The 18,347-nt window shown below is 42.4% G+C and overlaps 1 protein-coding gene across 1 annotated transcript; it reads right to left on the bottom strand.

Moving 5' to 3' along the window:
- Nucleotides 1-454: 454 nt before the first annotated feature.
- On the bottom strand, nt 455-17,567 carry SUDS3 (SDS3 homolog, SIN3A corepressor complex component). Its single transcript, XM_064726886.1, has 12 exons — nt 17,353-17,567; nt 15,848-15,917; nt 14,921-14,976; nt 14,547-14,618; nt 13,012-13,031; nt 12,308-12,464; nt 10,082-10,177; nt 8,355-8,416; nt 7,446-7,467; nt 6,690-6,795; nt 2,322-2,406; nt 455-687 (listed from the first exon to the last, which is right to left on the bottom strand). Exons 1-12 carry the CDS (start codon nt 17,510-17,512, stop codon nt 589-591), a joined length of 1,005 nt encoding a protein of 334 aa, XP_064582956.1. The 5' UTR covers nt 17,513-17,567; the 3' UTR covers nt 455-588.
- Between the last annotated feature and the right edge of the window lie 780 nt (nt 17,568-18,347).

Here is an 18,347-nt window from a genome sequence, read left to right as displayed (position 1 = left end):
ACATTAAAATCACTGTGTTTCAGCAGTTTCTGAGCTGTTCACACCATCCTAAAAAAGTCTCCAGTCTTTCAACAGTCCATCCAATAAGGCTGATGTTGTACACCAGATATTCTGGAGGCATCTCTCAGCTGCAGCTGAAACCTGGCAGGATTCATCTTTTGCCCAAAATCCTGAGCCTTGCAGGAAAACAAGGCCAAAAAGCACAAATAACCTCAGGTCTCGACAAGCAAAGCTTCTTCCACTGGTCTGACTCCCAACAGAAACATGATGATGATGTTTTTGACACAAGAGTCCCATCTGTGCACCACAAAACAACAACAAAAAGGAGGATGATGCCAAGTCTTCTCAAACAGTCACCCAAAATACAAAGAGAGAGCGTACAGAAGCTTGATGCAAAATCCAGAAATAGTCCAGGGCAGTGCTTGGGCATCACTAAAGGTTTAAGGACTACTGGGGATTATGTGGCCAGCCACAAAGTGTCTCGGCAGAGGTCAGGACTGTTCCCTGCTGCAGGGAGGAGTGAGCAGCCTGTGAGCCCCTGGCAGAGGTTTGGTGGTGTGACAGAAACCAGGACAGGGCAGAGCAGGGTCAGGTGGCCGAGCGCCGGCGGATCACGAACACGCCCCGCTGCAGCTGCCCCAGGTAGATCCTCATCTTGGTGCTGTCGCTGGTTTTCCTCACCCAGATCTGCAGGAGAGCAAGGGCACAAACAAAGGGGCAGGGAGATGAATCAGGGGAGAAAAAGGGAAAACTCACAGCAAGCAGCACACAGACAAATTAACTCGGTGTCTTAGTGTCGGAGCTGAGCCCCTCAGGGGGCACAGATCAATGAGGTTAATCCCCTCTCCTTCCCCATGTGAAGCATTAGCAACCTGAGTAGAAAATGAAACAAGGTGTCTAACTTCACCTCCTTAACTTCCTGCTCAAAACAGTCCTCGAGAAAAATGACTCTTTCAAGCACCATCAGGAAAGCAGGTTCCTCCTGCCACAGCTCACAACAGAGCCGTGGCACTGAGCTTTGCCTAATCAAGACTAAGTCTCTCTAGATCCACAGATGATAAAATTATCTATCCTGGGATTTGCCCAGACAAGTAACTATTAGTCAAATGAAAAGCTTATTCTGATTCTGTTCCACGAAGCATTTCCCACCATGTAGCACAGAAATTGTGTCTGGAGATAAAAGGGCCTCTCTTTTAAGCACCTGCATGGAAGGATTCACACCACGTGCCACAAGACAAATTGCTGCCACCAAGGCAGCCACTCCAGAGAGTTTTTGAAATCACCTTCAAGGTGTTTAGATCTAAAAACCTGTACTTTAAAAATCAAGTCTGAGCAATTTCCTCTGCATTATATCCTTCTAATGCATTTTAACATATTTAAATAAATACACTGAGTAAGAATTATCCAGTCCTTAGTACTGCAGTATTTTAGGAGGGAAGTCCAATATTTCCTAATGCAAAGGATTTATAAAGTTATGCTGGCCTGTGATTTACCCTAAACTTTTTTTTCTTTATATATTACTTACAGGCCTGGCAAGTAAATTGATTTAACTCTATTATTTTAGTTATAAATTGACTTTATTAACAGGACCCCTTAGGATAAAATGAATTTAGTATTTGCCTGGATTTCTACTTCAATTATTTCTCCAGAGAAATTAAAATCAACATTCATTGATAATCATCTCCCAACTGCAACATTTCCAAGGATTTGGCATGTTTTGCTTGCCAAAATAATTCAAAAATCCATAAAGTTTGAGCAACTGTAGGAAACAAACATGTACAATTTTATATTCTACCACAGTAGGATGGAATGACATTTTAGCAAAACATTAGTTTTGCTAAATTACAATAATAACTTCTGACAAATTTTAATGCACCCATAAGCACACTACCACTGCTTTTATCTGAACAACAGAGTGCCACAACTGCCCCTGCAAGGGAACAGCTGTGACAAACAGATCCCACATGCAACTCATTCTGGGGAAAATAAAGTGTTTTCCCTTAGCTGCCACAACAAATTAAAGTTCTTTATTGGCTGATTAAGAAGAAGTGCACTCAAATCTATTATTTCTTTCCCTTAAGTGTCTGGAATCTGCAAGCAAAAACCAAAGTGCTCCCTTTGCCCAACTGCTGCAGGAGCTTGCAAAACACTGAATTATCCTTCAGAAACAAACCCAGTCTCTTCCCAGCTCAAAAAGAGATTTCTCAAGTCAGTTTTATCTTGGCTTCAGCTTTCTTTACACCCCAGACAGGTATCTATCTTCAGCCCTTACTAAACCCCTGTCTCTCCCCCCTCTGCTGACAAATAAAAGCAGCCACAACCTCGTTGGCTCCCACAGAACTGATCACACAGCTGATCTTCGTGTTCTCTTTCGACTCCAGGTAAATAGCTTGGCTCTTGTGGTACCTGCAAAAAGGAAAAAAAAAAAGGAAATGCATGAATCCACTATTGATAAAGCTGGACAGAGTAAATTTGAAGTCTGCCTTTCTTTCCACACTGCTTTCTCCAGCTTTGCAAGACAGTGGTGATCTGATCACACACACACATCCTGCATTAATGATATTTGAAATGCAGGAGAGTCTTAACTCACATTCAACTCTGCACTGAAGGGCACTGAAAACAGATTTCACAACTGCAAGGGGAGAGGCAGAGGCACAGCCCAGGGGAACAGTGACTGACAACACACCCAGCCTTCAAGGGTTAATCCAAGCAGCCTTTCCCATTCCAGACTCAGGATGGATTTCAGAAGGCAACTCCTTATTTTGCCTAACAAAATATGATAGAGTAAATCACAGATTCTCAAGCTGTTCCCCCATACAGAATTACCAGAGCACCACCACCACCAAAAGTGAATTACACTCAATCAGTGCATTGTTTAATGAGACCTCAATTTTCTAATGCTGTCCTATTGTGTGAAAATACCAAAAATGGTAACTAATGGGTAACTGACTCTGTAATGGGCTGTAAATATCTGCCATAAGGAGTCCATAACTAAACATATCCATTTCAGATCATATTTTAAGCTCTATATTGTTCTTAATGTGTTGTGTATAAAACAAAGACTTTGAAATTCCTAACTCTGAATTTGATTCCGAGGACTCCCCTCTTTACAGCTCACATTTCTCCAAGTGCTGCAGTGTGCCAGCCCCAAACCCCCACTTTCTGTCCATTCTGCCTCATTCTCTTCCATAGGCAGAACTAATTACAGTGGAACAGGTGATTTGTAAGTAAATCATCTTAATCAAGCAAGCACCAAAATACTTTACAGCTATAAAAGCATGACTGTATTTCCACCTTTCCCCTAATCATGATTTTATCTGGGCAATCCAAGCTGCAGATTCCCTGCACAGATATTCCCTCAGTGGCCACCCAGTGCAACCCCCTGCAGCCTGACTGCCATTTGCAAAATGCATGGATTTATTGAAACTTTACAGTTATTTCTACAATAACCATATTGTACATGTGGAAGTCTTCCAATGGTTTATTCCACAATCTCTTCCTACTGGAAAATTCTGCACTCAGAATTTTCACAGTGCTTGCCAGCAGCTGGAAAGAGTGTCAGCTTTGAGCCTTCCAAACACACTCATTACCCTTGGGGTGGTGAGGGAATGAAAAATCCCCAAATCCTGCAACCTTTCAAACAATGGCTGGACACAGGTGTCTTTCTCCCTCATTCTGACAGCAACAATGTCAGTGGGTTCCAGGGCAATGCAAAGCAACAATGATCTGAGCCAAAAAAAAAAAAATCTCAGTTTAGCAAGTCCAGATGTCATTAAATGATACAGAGGAACTCAATAAGCTGCTGCAAACCCCAGGCCTCACTAAGATGAGACAAGAATCTCAGTCCAGCAGTGCCCTACCATGCCATGCTGGGAGTACTTAAGCAAGAGTTTTGATCTTGATACAATCAGCAGGAGTGCAGGAGAAGCCAGGGCAAACAACAGCTCTCAAGTGTTGGCTGTGCCCACGCAGACAAGGAAATATTTCCCCCACTTGCAATTTTTGATTAGCAGTGAATTCCAAAGCTGATAACACACATGTCAGAGGCTTCATTCAGCCCTTGGATTTCACACCATGAATGACTCTGCATCAATAAATTAATGCTAATTGTGCCCAGAAAAGGCAGAGAGCCAAGTCAGCAGTGTTTCACTGAAGAGCTGTCTCACCTGTCTCACACTCACAGAGCCAGGGCAGCTGGAGGCACACTCTGGTGCATCAGTTCCCTGGTCATGTCCTGTCACAGACATCTTTTATGAAAAATCCTTTCCTTAGGATTTTTCCTCCTGAGAAGCTGAGAGGCCTCAGGAACAAAATGTAAACATTGATTATCTGCTGCTGTGGAATGCAACAGGTGCATCTGTGATTGGCCCATGTTGGTTGTTTCTAATTAATGGCCAATCACAGTCAGCTGGCTCAGACTCTGTCCAAGCCACAAACTTTTGTTATTATTCTTTCTTTTTCTATTCTTAGCTAGCCTTCTGATGAAGCCTTTTCTTCTATTCTTTTAGTATATTTTTAATATAATATATATCAAAAAATAATAAATCAAGCCTACTGAAACATGGAGTCAGATCCTTGTCTCCTCCCTCATCCTAAGACCCCTGTGAACACGGTCACAATGTCCCACCCTTTTGCCAAATATATCCACAGAGGGACAGGACTGAGGAAATGACTTCAGATGAAAAATGCAATGGGGTTTAAGTTGGCTTTCAAGAAAGCAGAGCCAAACAACTCTCACTGTTGCAGTAGGTAAAACACCACATGAGGAAAGCAGAAATAATTCCATTTCCTGCTATAAAGTATTTTACTGAAAGGCCAAGATTTCCAACTGCAACTCCATCAGAAGACTGAAGGAAATCCCTCTGCATTATTGTATGCAGCAAAGGTAAGAGCACAAAGATGGCTGCTTTACAATGAACTGTGGTTCAGGATTTGATGGGGGAGCACAGAGCTCTGAGCATTAAAAAACCAAGTCTAATTCCACATTCACCTGAAACACTCCACTCTGGAGATATCTGAAATGTCTCTGCAAGACTTCAGGGGGTTCATTACTGGCATTAAACATTCCCTGTTTTCAGGTAATTGTCATGCAGGGCTGCATCAGGAAACAGAGAAAGTCATTCCTGGCCTGTCAGGTTTAGGATTTCTGTGCATGCCAGCATCCTTTATGCACCTTAGGAAGAATTACCCTCCCACTACCAACAGTTACTTCATTATTTTAAAACACCAGCTACTTTGCACAAGTACTATTACTTATTATCAATCAAAAAGATCTAAGCAGGATTATTACAACCAAAAAAATCTAAGATACTGATCTTAAAACAGCATAAGAACAAGGCAGCCACAAAAAACAACAGCTGGAATTCCTGACAGCAAGACCCCCATGACAAGTGAATTCAGCAAGGTGAAAATATCTGTTAAGTGCTTTATGCCACAGCCAGATACCCTTCAGAGAGAGCTGGTGCTTTGCTGAGGTTCTGGGCTCACTGAAGCTCTTCCAGGTTTAAATTTAATGAGAAGTTTTGAGCTTTACTGACAGATTACTTCAGATGCCTTTTTTTTTCCTTTCTTTTTTTACTCATGAACACTTTTCAAGTACTCCATATGCTTCAAAATTCTAAGAAGAGTATCTTCATCCAAATATATCCTGGGGACAGTCACTTTACACACACCAAAAAATTATAAAAGCAAAAAAAACCTCTAAAAACCTTGATGAATCTGTGGAATAAGTAGCCTGTTCAGTTCCTATCTGCTTAACTCTTCATGAATGTTTAAACTGAGGGAGCAGCTTTTATGAGAGCTGTGTAAACTGAACTCTCAATTAAACTTCAGGCAAAAAGAAAAACTGACCAACTGGCCAAGGGGATTGCTGTGTAAAAACAACAGCTTCACACCTACTTCTGTGATAAATTACAGCCTCATCACTTGTTTTGAGCCACCAGAACACTGAAGTAGGCTACAAATAAGCAGATGACTTTTTGAAAGCAAATTGTGTTCTGCTTAAGTTCAAGATTGCCCTCTTGATTATCCAGCTTTGCAAATCTCATGGATTAAGTGTAAGATCTAAGTTTCCTCTGCAGAAATTTAATATTTTCCTTGTGTTTTGTGAGGCTTGTACAGCTGTATGGCCATAAAACTCAACAGAGATAAATCCAATCAGCAATTCTGAAGTTGCCTCTCCCAGGTGGGTTTGATCTTTAAAGGTTATTTGGATTTATTAGAAGCATCTTTCATCCTGAGCAGCTGCTGGATGACATTTCTTCTGCCACCTTGTGGAATGCTGGGCACAAATCTGAAGCTCAGAAATGGGAGTGTTGCTGACAGCAAATCATGGAGTGTCTGTGTCCAAACTGGGCAGCTTCAGTCACATCCCACTGTGGCTGCTGCTGCCTCTCCTGCTCTTATTAGGTTTGACTTCCTAAGTGCCACAGTGGGCCATGGACAAGATTCCAGTCTCCTTTTATTGGTGGCACCAGTTATCTCTGAAAGCCTGCAGGGTGTGAACATTCCATCATCCCCTCTGCTTTGCTGGGCCCATGATGAGCTTGTGGAGGGAGCAGCAAACCTCTGCCCTAAAGCATTTTGTCCACCAATTCTTTGCTCAAAAAGCCATTTCTCTCTGCAGCCTCTGCCTCCTCACAACAAAACACAACACAGACTGATGGAAACAAAACCTCCCCAGGCCTCACCATCTCTTGTCATAGTAGAGTTTGCCATCTTCTATCCGAGCTTCAAACCTCTGTGCTGGAGACTCTGCTGGTGTTGCTGGGAGGTGCTCAGGAGAGGAGGGGGAGGCTGGGGACAGCACAGACACTCTGGTTAAAGATCAGCACGTGTCCATCTCACAGCAGCACACCTGACTGCAAAACTGCAGTTAATAAGGTTGGGTGTGCAGAAATAGCAAGCAGAGAAAGCTGCAAACTCAAATATCCATCAGGAAAATATTATATATTGTGATGAGTAACTTGACCTCTGCCTCGAATTAAAATATTCACTGAAATACAGCATTTATGTGAAAAAACATTCATGGGTAAGTGATGGACAATATGTCCTTGATTTTGTTTTAGTTATAATCCACATTGAATTAGTTAAATATGGTTAAAATTAGTGAGGCAAGTTAGTTCCACTCTGTCTTGAAAGAAGTGTAGAGGCACATCTAGAGAGCTGAAGGCATAACACTGACCTTATGTTAAGGCACCTTAACATAAGGTCAATCCCTCAATGGAGCTGACAAACAGACAAGGTGCCCAGATGCACCTGAATATAATGGAAAACTTCTTTTTTCCAGCTGTTTCAGCCACCAAAGATGCTCATGCCCCCCTCCCATCCCAACAAACACCAGCACCACACAAAGAACAGCAATTATTGCACAGCCAAACATCTGCAGTGCCATTCTCTGCTCAGAGCACCCCCCATGAACCAGTTCCACTGCATCTGTAACTCACCTGGTCTCTTGGGTGATTTAAGCTGCATGGGAAGAGAAAAAAGCAGTGTTAGAGATCTGACAGGAGCCACAGAAGCTGCACTGATAACTGCAGATATCTTACTTTCCACACTCTGTGTATTTCTATTTTAAATGCTCTGTTAAGTGGCCTAACACAGAACCAGGGTGCTCTAAACAGCCAAAGGTGCAGATAATCAGTATAATGATCCAAAAGGCCAAAAAACTGAACTTGAGAGCATTCAGCCAACTCACTCCAATGAGTAAAACCCATCTAACACACTATTTTTGAATGTGATACAACATTTCTCAGGGTACACAAAATACAGGAGCTAAATCATTAGAGAAACCTCAACAGCTGGCACAAAACCAATGTTCCACTACCATCCTCAAAATGCCTTAATGAGCAGCTTATATTCTAAGAAATTAGATAAGCCTTCAAGTGCTCAGCAAGAAAACAATATGTTAATCAAACCCAGAAAAAATTATAAGCATGCACACTGCCCCCTATCCAGCTTGCTGAAATCTTTTTTGACAGCAGGGAGAAAAAAAATTAATGAAAAAATCCTACCCCACACTAAGGCTTAAACAAAGGCAGCCTGTGATCTCCCAAAAAACACACTGACATCTGCTCAGCCATGAGGAAGAAACTCCTTAACACAGCTCATCCCTTGGTTCCCACAAAAGGTAACACTTTTAGGTGACAGTCATTTAAATTAGGTTAATTAAACCTCAATGAAAAAGAGGAGATACCATCTTGCTAAATCTTTTCTTGTGCTACTTCAGAAAGCCTACAGGGATGAAATAGTGCCATATCTCAAAAATGAACATTAAAGAGAGCTCTGTTCTCTTCAGGAGAAATCATTTGCCTTCTCTTGAAAATGAAGAAATACAGTCAAGCAACAATTCCTACCTTATTCAGTGTTCTTAGGTCCTCCATTATTTGCTCATCAGTCAACAAGTAATTTAGCTGAGGTATCCAGAATTAAGGTTTCCATAAGCTCTTGACAAGCAAGGCTAAAAATTAAAGGTCAATGACATTTCACTTGAGTAAATGCAAGCCAAAAGGTTTCCAGGATTTTCATAAATGTCTTACTTGAGCTGGTTTTTTTTGTCAGAGGAATTAATCCAAGTCCATCCCCACCATCTTAGCAGCAGAGTGCAAAATCATTTTAACTTATTCAGACACAACCATCAATGAAAAACCTTTAGTGCACTGACATTTACTTCATGGAAGCATCAAGCACCAGCATTTTCAGTGGTTTTCATCTTTTATTTCTGTGGAGAAAAATCTGTGAGCTGAAACAAGACTCACTTCAGGTTTTCTACAATGAAGCTAAATCCCACCTAAACCTAGTTAAATAAAACTTTGGGGCTGGGGATAAATAAGAGCCTACAATGCACCTGAAAACAAACCCAAAACCTCTGAAAATATAAATTAGTGTATTACAGTCTTATTAGAGCTTTGCTGTACTTTTGTTTCTTCATAAAAAGTATTTAGCCAAAAGTATTACACTCAAGTTAACAATTGCTGGGCTGCATTTCAAGGATTTTGGTTTTGATGGACTTTAATCCTCTCCCAGTGAGCAAAGGCAGAGATTTTCACTGTGTGGTTGCTGTATCATGCTCAATTAGCAGGTCATGTTCACTATGAAACTCATTTATTTTGGATGAGATAGGGGCACTAATAAATGACTTTTTTTCTTCCCGAAAGAGTGAACAGAATCTCCAACCAGGAGGAGGTTAATTGAAACTGGAGATGCTCATGACCATCCTGCATGAACTCCAAAAGTTCAAGGTTTGATATTGCCTTCAGAAAATGAGAGTCACTCAGATAAGTTTTTTTAATCTAAGAAATACAGGTTTAGAATCTAATAAGAAACCCCTGCAAAGCAAATATCCTTGCCTTCCTCTCCAGGTGAATTTAATACACAAATAGAAAAAAGTGGCTATCATCACAGAGGAGCTAAAAACATATTTCCAGAAGCCAAGGAACATTTTAATTTTGAGACATGCAGCAAGGCAGATCCTAAGGATTACACAGACATGTTTTTCTGTCTCTTGTGATACATGAAAACAAGATGAATCTTCATCTTTTCTTATTCAAAGAACAAATCTAGCATCCTTGCTTTTGCTATGCATCTCTGGATTAGAGATCTGAAGCTTTTATCAGAAATGGAAAAAACTATTTGGATATGACAAATATGATCTTTCTGGTAAATGCCTTGTCACGTCTTGAAATGAGAAAAGCTCTGGCTCATGTAAAAAGCCATTTACTATCTATGGAATCAATTATCTCAGCATATATATATATATCTAATGTTCTTTTAAAGTTTTTCTTTTGTGAAATAAATTGCCTGTAGAATTCAACTTTTTTTTGTCAGTGAGAACAGTTTATCTCATGATACTGTAAGGATTAAATTAGGATACCAAAGGATCTCTAACATATATATATACATATATATTGAATTGTATAACTGCTGGTATTGCTTTAGCACACATTACACATGACAATTGTATTTATTTCCCAGGTTAAAATCTGATCCTGGCATTTCATTTCCTTTCCCTTGCTGTACAAAACAGCCAAGGTGTGGGCAGCACAGGGGCTGCAGAGCCAGCAGTGACTCCAGGAAAGGATATCAGGGGCAGGTTTCCTCCTCTTGTCTGGGATGGGAACTGGATCATTTGGTCTCCTTCTCAGTTTCCTCGTCATAATGGGCTTCACTTCCATTGAATCTGCAGAGAAATGAAGTTGGAGAGCTGATAAGACCAGAGAGAAAGGAGTAAGAAGCAGCAGCTTTCTATACAAAGCACAGGGAAAATAATCTTTCCTCTTTCATTCAGCAAATTGGATTTTTTTTTGGTTGTGTGTGTGTGCATGGAAGTGCTGACAGTGAATCCAAGTTCTCTCTCCCATCAGGTCACTGCACTGCCATGGTTACAGCTGCTCCAGGTACTGATAAGCAGCACAATGATGCTACAAGGATTCAAGGCAAGCTCCTTTCATGCTCACCATATCTGCTTGGGAACAGATTTAAAAGGCCAAGCTCACGGAGTTCTTTCCCAGCCCTACTCAGATCATTAATAGCATGTAAAACATCAGCTACAAATCAATTGCTCTCTCATCTTCAAGGCAGAAAAACAGCTTTGTCAAAAGATTAGAGGAAATTTCTGCATTGAAGACTGATACAAGTCTGCTGGAGTGATTTCAAACAAACAGTGTTTAAATTCAGATTACCTAAGAATGATTAATGAAATGAGCCTAATTAATAACACACAGAGCAGCAGTTGACAGGAAGTAAACTGCAGCATATGCACTGGGGAAAAAAAGAAAGTCTGTTAAAAACCTAAACACCAGTCTCATCACCAAGTAATTATCTGAACTTATTTTGTCCAAATGCCTACAGGTAACCTTTACTGAATAACTGCACTAAACTCTCACAACTCATTCCTTAATTCATCAAGGTCTGTTGAACTGGCAGCCAGGAGACCACACCATAAATGCCAAACACCATCTCACCTTCCCTTTGTCTGTGCTGAGATTTACTGGCTCATCTCTAAGCACCCCTGGATCACCCCCTGGGAAGTATTTCCATCTGGGGAGCCCCTTTGGATCCCACTAGACACAAAAACCTTGAGCAGCTCTGCCTGTGCCAAATACACCAAATTCCTTCTCTCCTCATCTCAAGGGTGAACAAGGATGACCATGAGACCAGATTTCATAAATAAATAGAAGTTACCAGGGAAACAGCATAACTCAAGATGCTTTCCAGTCCACATCAGCCCTAAGAGTTTATATTAAGCCAAGAGCACCATTTAATACACCAAAGGAGGGTTTAATTCTCACTTCTGAGTATTAACTACATTATTAATATAAAACCTGTAGATACTATGCAAGAAATACATGAAGGGTGTAACTCATGGACAGGCCTCACACTATCAGTCCATGAAGTGAGGGAGCTGCTCCCAAAGAACATCAAACCAGACTTTTGGTTCAGCACCACAGGAACAGAATTCTGCAGGAATAATCAACCCCTGACTGAGCTGCCCTGTGTCCACCACCACAGAGCCCTGCAAGGCACCAGGGCTGTAGGGGGATAAAAGATGACAAAGGATAGTGTAGAAAGTAATCTCACCCTAAGGAGTTGCAGCTGTGCCAATTAGCAAAGATTGGGAACAGGCCTGACTTTACCAGGCCACAGCTGTAAGCAATGAGAAGATGCTGTAACAGAGTGGGGTGGCTGCTTTGTGAAGAAGAGTCAGTGCTCTGAGGAGCTGCCCACAATAAACACCAAGAAGGTGGGAAACATTTGTGATAAGGAGACAACAGTATGGAACCCCTGCAATGACAACACAGGGATACCAACTGTCTCAAAAAAAAAAAAAAATCTGTCGGTTTAATATAAATTTTCTAGAGCCTGGACACAAATGTAACCCACAAATCTTTGTTTTCTGGCTTTAAGCAGCAGGTTTCAACCTTTATTGTTTGGTTTTCTGCAACTGCTTGACCACCCACTCCTGCAGCAAGGAAAGGACACAGCTTTAAAAGCTTCCATTATTGATCAGGCCAATATTGTGACATATCTCAGTAGTTTTATTGCTACATCAGGGAACCAAAGCAGCCTCTCTCCCTGCATATCAGCAAGCCCATCATCCCCTCTGCTGCTCCACTGGCACTGCTTGATTCCCCTGTTAACAATTCACTGAATTTGGAGCTGCTGTCTCCATTCAAAGGCCATCAATTCATGCTCTGCCCCTCTTGGCATTTCCCACCAGCTGTGTAAAGCAGCACTGACATCTTCACAGCTCTTTTCCTTAGCAGGACCACAGTGGATAACACAAATGACAGGTGCTTGTCATCTTTACCTCCTGTTAATTCCATGGTTAGCTTTTCATTCTCAATCATCTTCTTCTTCTCTTCCAACTCTGCTATCAGATTTTCCTTAAGCTCAATTTTCTTATCTTCAAACTCCTTTGCTGCTGCTTTCTTTTCCTTCACATAATTTTTCTCCACCTGATCTGTCTAATGCAAAACCCAAGGAGCAAGAGGGTTAATTAAGGACTCAAGTTAATGATATCACAACAGCTTTTCAAATGCTTTATTGATCAGCTTTTCAGTTCACAACTGGCCCAAGTTCTAAAGATTATCAATATTCACAATCTACAGAAAAACATCCAAATACCACTTAGTGCTATTATATTGGCAAAAGAATGAGTTGTAAAAAGACATTTTAATGTTGCACAACAAATCAAGTCCCTAGAAGAGAGCTCTGCTGATTTATAATCAGCACTCATCAATTTAAACACCCCTTTTTGACCAGCCCAATGCACAGCCAGGTACAAGAGCCCAACAGCAAATATTTAATTCTATTTTAAAAACAAAGTGCAGAAGTTACTTGAGGTAATACCAGCAGTAAGCTCTACTGCATCTCAAGTGCAACAAGGCAGCCAGAGGAAAAAAATTTCTTTAAACCTTCTGGGAAAACAAGCCCAAATACTGGCTGGTGAAACAAGGTTTATGCCTCTTCCATCTAATTAATGCGTATTTTTGATAAATTAAGAGTACTTACTTCCAGCTGCAGGAACAGTTCTGAAACACAAGAAAGACTAAATTTATTACCTTCAAAGCTGCACAAAATTACTTCCTTAACGTTTTAAGCCATTGAATATTGCAGCCAAGACAGGCAGTGAAGCAAATAATTCATGTACCTATCCAATCTCTACTCTGACTTCACAGCTTTATGCTGAAAATAAAGTGACCATGAAAAAGTCCCACAGAAATACACTGTTACTAAAGGTTTTTTACAGACTGTCACCCCAAAAAGCTTCCACTATTCCACACTATTCAGTTCAGTTCAGGCTGTAGCAGCAACACTCTACTACTCCATTATTTAAAAAAAATTAATAACAGTAATAGATATACACCAAATATAAGAATGCTGTAATAAAAATCAAACTTTCTGTAATAAAAATCAAACTTTCTACTTGCAAAGCATGAAAGCAGCATTATGTAGATAATCAAATGCAGGTAAATGGAAACTGTTGGTTTAATAAACCTCAGCTTGGCAAGGACAAACATAAAAGAGCTTTATTCCTGTAGTACAAGGCAGCTGGATTTTTTACTTATAAAATTCCAAGTGATCATCACCTGCCCTCCTGTGGAAGAACTCTGCTGCTGCAGCACTGCCAGAAATACCAGTTTGCACTGGGGCTTAATTGTATCAGAACAGCCCAGGCTTGTCAGGATGCAGCTCTAGTGCATATAAAAGGTCTTTTTGGAGGTGTTTTCCACCCTAAATCATTAGTGAAATTCATCTCAGGAGACAGGCTCCTGTCAACAAGAAGTTGTTCAAACCACTTCAGCTCCTCAAGTAAATCCTTTCCCTTTCCCAGGCACTTTCAGAAACACAGAACTGTTTGTTTTTGCTAAAGGAGGAGCAGCTGTATTTCCTATATCCACACAATGCCTTCTGGAAAAGGCCCTGATTCAATATCCAAGGTGAGAACTACTGGAAAATGAAGAAGAAAGAGGGAAAGCAGCTGGATCTGGTTCCCAAGCCATTCCTCTGCAGCAACACAGTAAAACCACCCAGAAGGACAAGCACTGGGCACATGAAAAATGAACTTTGCTCCTTGAAACAGAGCAGTGCCCAAAGCCCAGGCAGCCCATTCCATGGCACAGCCATGCACAACAGTCCCAGCAGCAAATGCTCTGTGCTCATGGTTCACAGACAGATCCTGGGGAAAGCCTGTGCTCCTAATTCCCACTCCTGCAAACTCAAGGAGAGAGGGCAGCCAAAGGCTTCAGCTGGAGCCACCAAACAACAAAGCAAAGTGGGACACTGTGGGATAGATAAAAATGGAATCATCTTTCTACTTGTGCTGCTTCACACAAATGAAGGCTAAAACTGTTTATCAGTCAGCAAACAATGCTGATCAAGGGAAGAAAATCATCAAGGCAAAGCCTGTCATGTTTTGGTGGACTCTGAGAGCTCCAGCAAGTTCCTTTTCTTTAAAGGACAGAATTATCTCTTTTTTACTTCAGGTGTTATACAAAACACACATTTAAGTTATTTGCAGTGTCTTAGAGAGAAATTCCTCTCACCTGCATTTCTTATCCTTTCTTTGTACTGCTGGTCCAACTTCTTCATCCTTTTCTGATATTCCTGAAGAGTACCTAGTGGAAATAAATTGTAGATTCCCATTGTATTTTTTTCCCCAAGTATTAAATATCCTCAAGGAGTCAGACACCACTCAAAGCACATTCCCTGCTTTTGTAAAAAGTGGATTACTCCTTTTAAGAAATGTTTTAGCAGAGAGGCTTAACTAAAAGTGGAGTTAAGATGGAGAAAAGATGGGAAGCAGGTGACATTTTTAATTCTGCAGCACAGCTGAAAGCCAACATGCAGTGAAAGATGCTGCTCCCATCCTTTGAAAAGTGCTGAAAATAAAAAACCAAAGCTACTCTTGTAAGCTTACCTTCCTGCAGCTGCTGTAACTGCCTCTTCAGAGATGCCAGTTTGTCCTGATACATCCTGCAAGCACAGCAGGAAACTTTAAACACCAAGCACTCATTGTTTATTGCACCATCTCTTGAGGTTACATGCTTACACAGAATCAAAAGCTTCTCAGAATTTCAGGAAACAAGTGAACTGCAAACTTAAAGAATTTTATTCCCATGAAAGGTTCTCATTCTGTCTTAAAAATGGGTTTAAAATTTGGGTAAAATAGTATTTTTTGTTGCTGTTGTAAACTAAAATGACATTTAGATCTACAAACATCAGAAACGTTACAGCAGAATCATTCTTGCACTATGCCAAGTTTTATTAGCTGTGCACTAGCTCACAACATTATTTTAGAAAACCACCAAAGTCTATTCCTGCATTTCTTTTACCACACATCTGTGGTTTAACACTGGCCAAGTCATCCTGACCTGTATAAAAACAGGTCTCTGCCAGTAAGCAAGAACTCAAAATATTGCAAATGCTCCTACACACCATGGGCAGACTATTTCAAGTCTCCATTTCTGGTTCAGGACTAGAATTCAATTGTTTAAGGCATTTGGATAGGATTTCACTTTTCTTTAGCTTATCTAAAGCAGAACCTTTATTTTATTTGAAGGATTTATCTGCAGAAGGATGCATTTGCAGCAGATCCCAGAACTCATAATTATTTCTTTGCCTAAAACAGCAGCAGCCCTTAATTCCTTGAATTTATACAGAACAGAGAAAGTAACTGGGGAGAACAGAAATAAAAGTGTATGGACTCATGAGCTGTTCCACTGGGGTAAGGACTTAAAACTCCCAATCTTGGCACAAAACTTTGCCAAATTTTAGGCAATTAACACCCCTAAACCCACAAATAAATAGAACATCACCTTATTTGTATTTGGAATGGGTTACTTACTGTTCTTTCATTTCTACAAAGTCCTCCTCCTCGTGCTTTGCCAGGTCTGTTTCACTGGCATCCTCAGTGTCTAAACAAGGCAAAAAACAACTTGCTTAAATTGAAAAAGTATTTAGAAAAGAAAAACCAAACTCAGTAATAAATTATTTAAAAACAAGGAAACAGGCACACAAAAAAGAAATCCCCAAACCTCAGGCAATTTAGCATCAAAGACAACCTGAGAGATGAATTCAGGAGGGAAATAAACATCTCATGTTCCTACAACTGTGAGTTTTGCATGAACAGCTTCAACCTCAGCCTGGGAATTTCTTCTCATTTAAGATGAGGGGCTCTACATTAATTCTCACACACAGGTGAGACACAAACAGCCTGAAGACTCTGAAAGACATTTCACAAACCTGTTACTGGAGTTCCACCCCTCAGTGCTGCTCAGGTTGACCACAAAGCTCTCACCAAGAGAGCAGTTACTGCCTGGGACCTGAACTTCTCACCTGTACTTCAGCTGGTACTGCAGCACTCAGATACCAGCACTGCCATGAAGATAGCTGCACTTTATAAACAGCATAAACTGTAAATAAAGTAAATCACTGTGGGATTGCCAGTTTGCTGCTAAGACTTTTCAGGCTTTTATTTGTAACACGTGGGGAGCCAAGAATCCATTATCTTGCCAAAGAGGGGCAAGTGCCTCCAGACTTTACAGGGTACAGCTGAGAAACCTAAACCACAGCTAATTCCCTACACATGGCTGGGAAGCCCAGCCCCTTAAATCAAACCTTAGATTTTTCTTAAACTACAAACAGTTTAAACTTAAGATAAAATTTAAAGCACCAAAGATAAACCAAGAAGGTTTTTAACTGCAAGAAATGTACTTCAATGTCTTGGCCAGCACAAAGGATTTCCATACTCTGTTAGGAAATCCTTTGTGGATTTCTGACCACTGACCCTGTCTCCCTCTGCATGTTTAATATGATTAATATTATCTCATCTATAACCAGAGGGGATGGGGACTCGGCTGCCAGTAACAGGCACCGTCCAAGAGTCCTCCTACATTCCCCTTATCTGTCCTTTTATGCCCTCTGCACTCTTGGCTACTTAATTTTTACTTAATTTCCTCTTTCCTCTCGTTCTCTGGTTCTTGTGCTGTTACGTTCTCCTTCCCTACTATAATTCTGTCCTTCCCCGTTCACACCACGCAGTCAGAACCCATTCCCGGGATGTCTCCGCTGTTTTCCCTCTGCTGTCGCACCCAGTCCCTGCCCAGTGCTCCCCGTGTCCCTGCTCCCCTGGGAAGCCACAGCTCCGCCTGTCCAGCGGCTTCTCTGCTTCACTGTTTCTCGGGAGCCGCTGCCCCCTGACAGCTCCGTGTTTCCCTCGGCTGCTCTCGCCACCCGAAGCCCTGAAGCCCCCAGCCCTTCCCCAAACACCGTGCGGAGCGGAGCGCTCCCCTCACAACCCCTGCTCCATCCCCCCGTCCCCGGGCACCGACCCGCCCCCTCCCCACACACCCTCGTCGGAGTCGCGGGCCCGGGCGCTCCGCTCGCCGTCCTCCTCCTCGGCGCTCTCCAGCTCCTCCTCCTCGTAGTAGTCGGGCGCGGGGGCCATGGCGGGGGCGGGCGGCCCCGGCGGGGCTGCGGGCGGCGCGGACACGAGCCCGGCCGCGCTCATGGCCGCGGGCGGGACGGGACGGAGCGGCCGCCGCTCGGCAACCGCGGCGGGAACCGCGGCCGCGCTTCCGCTTCCGGGCGGCGCCGGGGCCGCCGCGCCCCCGCCCGGCCAGCGCGGGCCCTGCGGCTCCGAGGGTTGAGGGTTCGAGTCCCGGCCCCGCCCAGTGCGTGGCACGGGGTTGGGCTGTGCTGGCGGTGGGGTTTAACTCCTCAGCGGCTTGTGGCCACCTGGGCTCCGCTCAGAGGTGCCAAGAGATAGGACAAGAGCAACGGGCAGAAACACGCACAGGAAGTTCCACCAAGAGATGAGGAAGAACTTCTTCACTGTGCAGTGACGGAGCAGCAGAACACAGATCAAAGAGGGCGTGGAGTGTCCCTCTCTGGGGATATTCCAATCCTGTGCCTCGTGCTCTGGGATGACCCTGCTAGAGCAATGATCCCACTGTGATCCCTTCCAACCTGGCCCGTTCTGTGATACAGACACACAGCAGGACCTTGCCTCATTAGGACACTTGTACTCTATTGAATTTATTTATTATATTTTAATAGAGAAATTACTTCCGTGTTCCTCCCGGCAGAGCCCCGCCACAGAGAGCCCTGTGATCTCACCCAGGTGATTCAGGTGCCTCGTGCTGGTGAACAGCAGCTTTTGTAGGACACGTGCCTCACATCTGCCAGGTACTGCTTATTCTCCTGACTGGGCACTGCCACAAAATTAAAGATCAAGACACATGTGGTGAGAGTCCTATGCAGGATCCCACTCCCATCTGAAAATGCCTCACAGTGGTATTTCAGTCTAAATATCTCATGTATCTTATTTCTGGAGCTCTAATTCG

The sequence above is a fragment of the Zonotrichia leucophrys genome, chromosome 15, assembly GCF_028769735.1.
Source record: "Zonotrichia leucophrys gambelii isolate GWCS_2022_RI chromosome 15, RI_Zleu_2.0, whole genome shotgun sequence".
Taxonomy (NCBI): Eukaryota; Metazoa; Chordata; class Aves; order Passeriformes; family Passerellidae; genus Zonotrichia; species Zonotrichia leucophrys.
Note: the sequence above shows the minus strand (reverse complement) of the source record. Positions and strands in the feature narration are given on the sequence as shown.

What these genes read in the sequence shown, in the direction of transcription:
- SUDS3 (XM_064726886.1), bottom strand. Translation starts at nt 17,512, where the DNA reads ATGAGCGCGGCCGGGCTCGTGTCCGCGCCGCCCGCAGCCCCGCCGGGG. An exon ending in GGCCCGCGACTCCGACGAGG is followed by an intron (nt 15,918 to 17,352) that starts GTGTGTGGGGAG and finishes TGCCTTGTTTAG; the next exon opens with ACACTGAGGATGCCAGTGAA. An exon ending in TTTGTAGAAATGAAAGAACA is followed by an intron (nt 14,977 to 15,847) that starts GTAAGTAACCCA and finishes CTGTGCTTGCAG; the next exon opens with GATGTATCAGGACAAACTGG.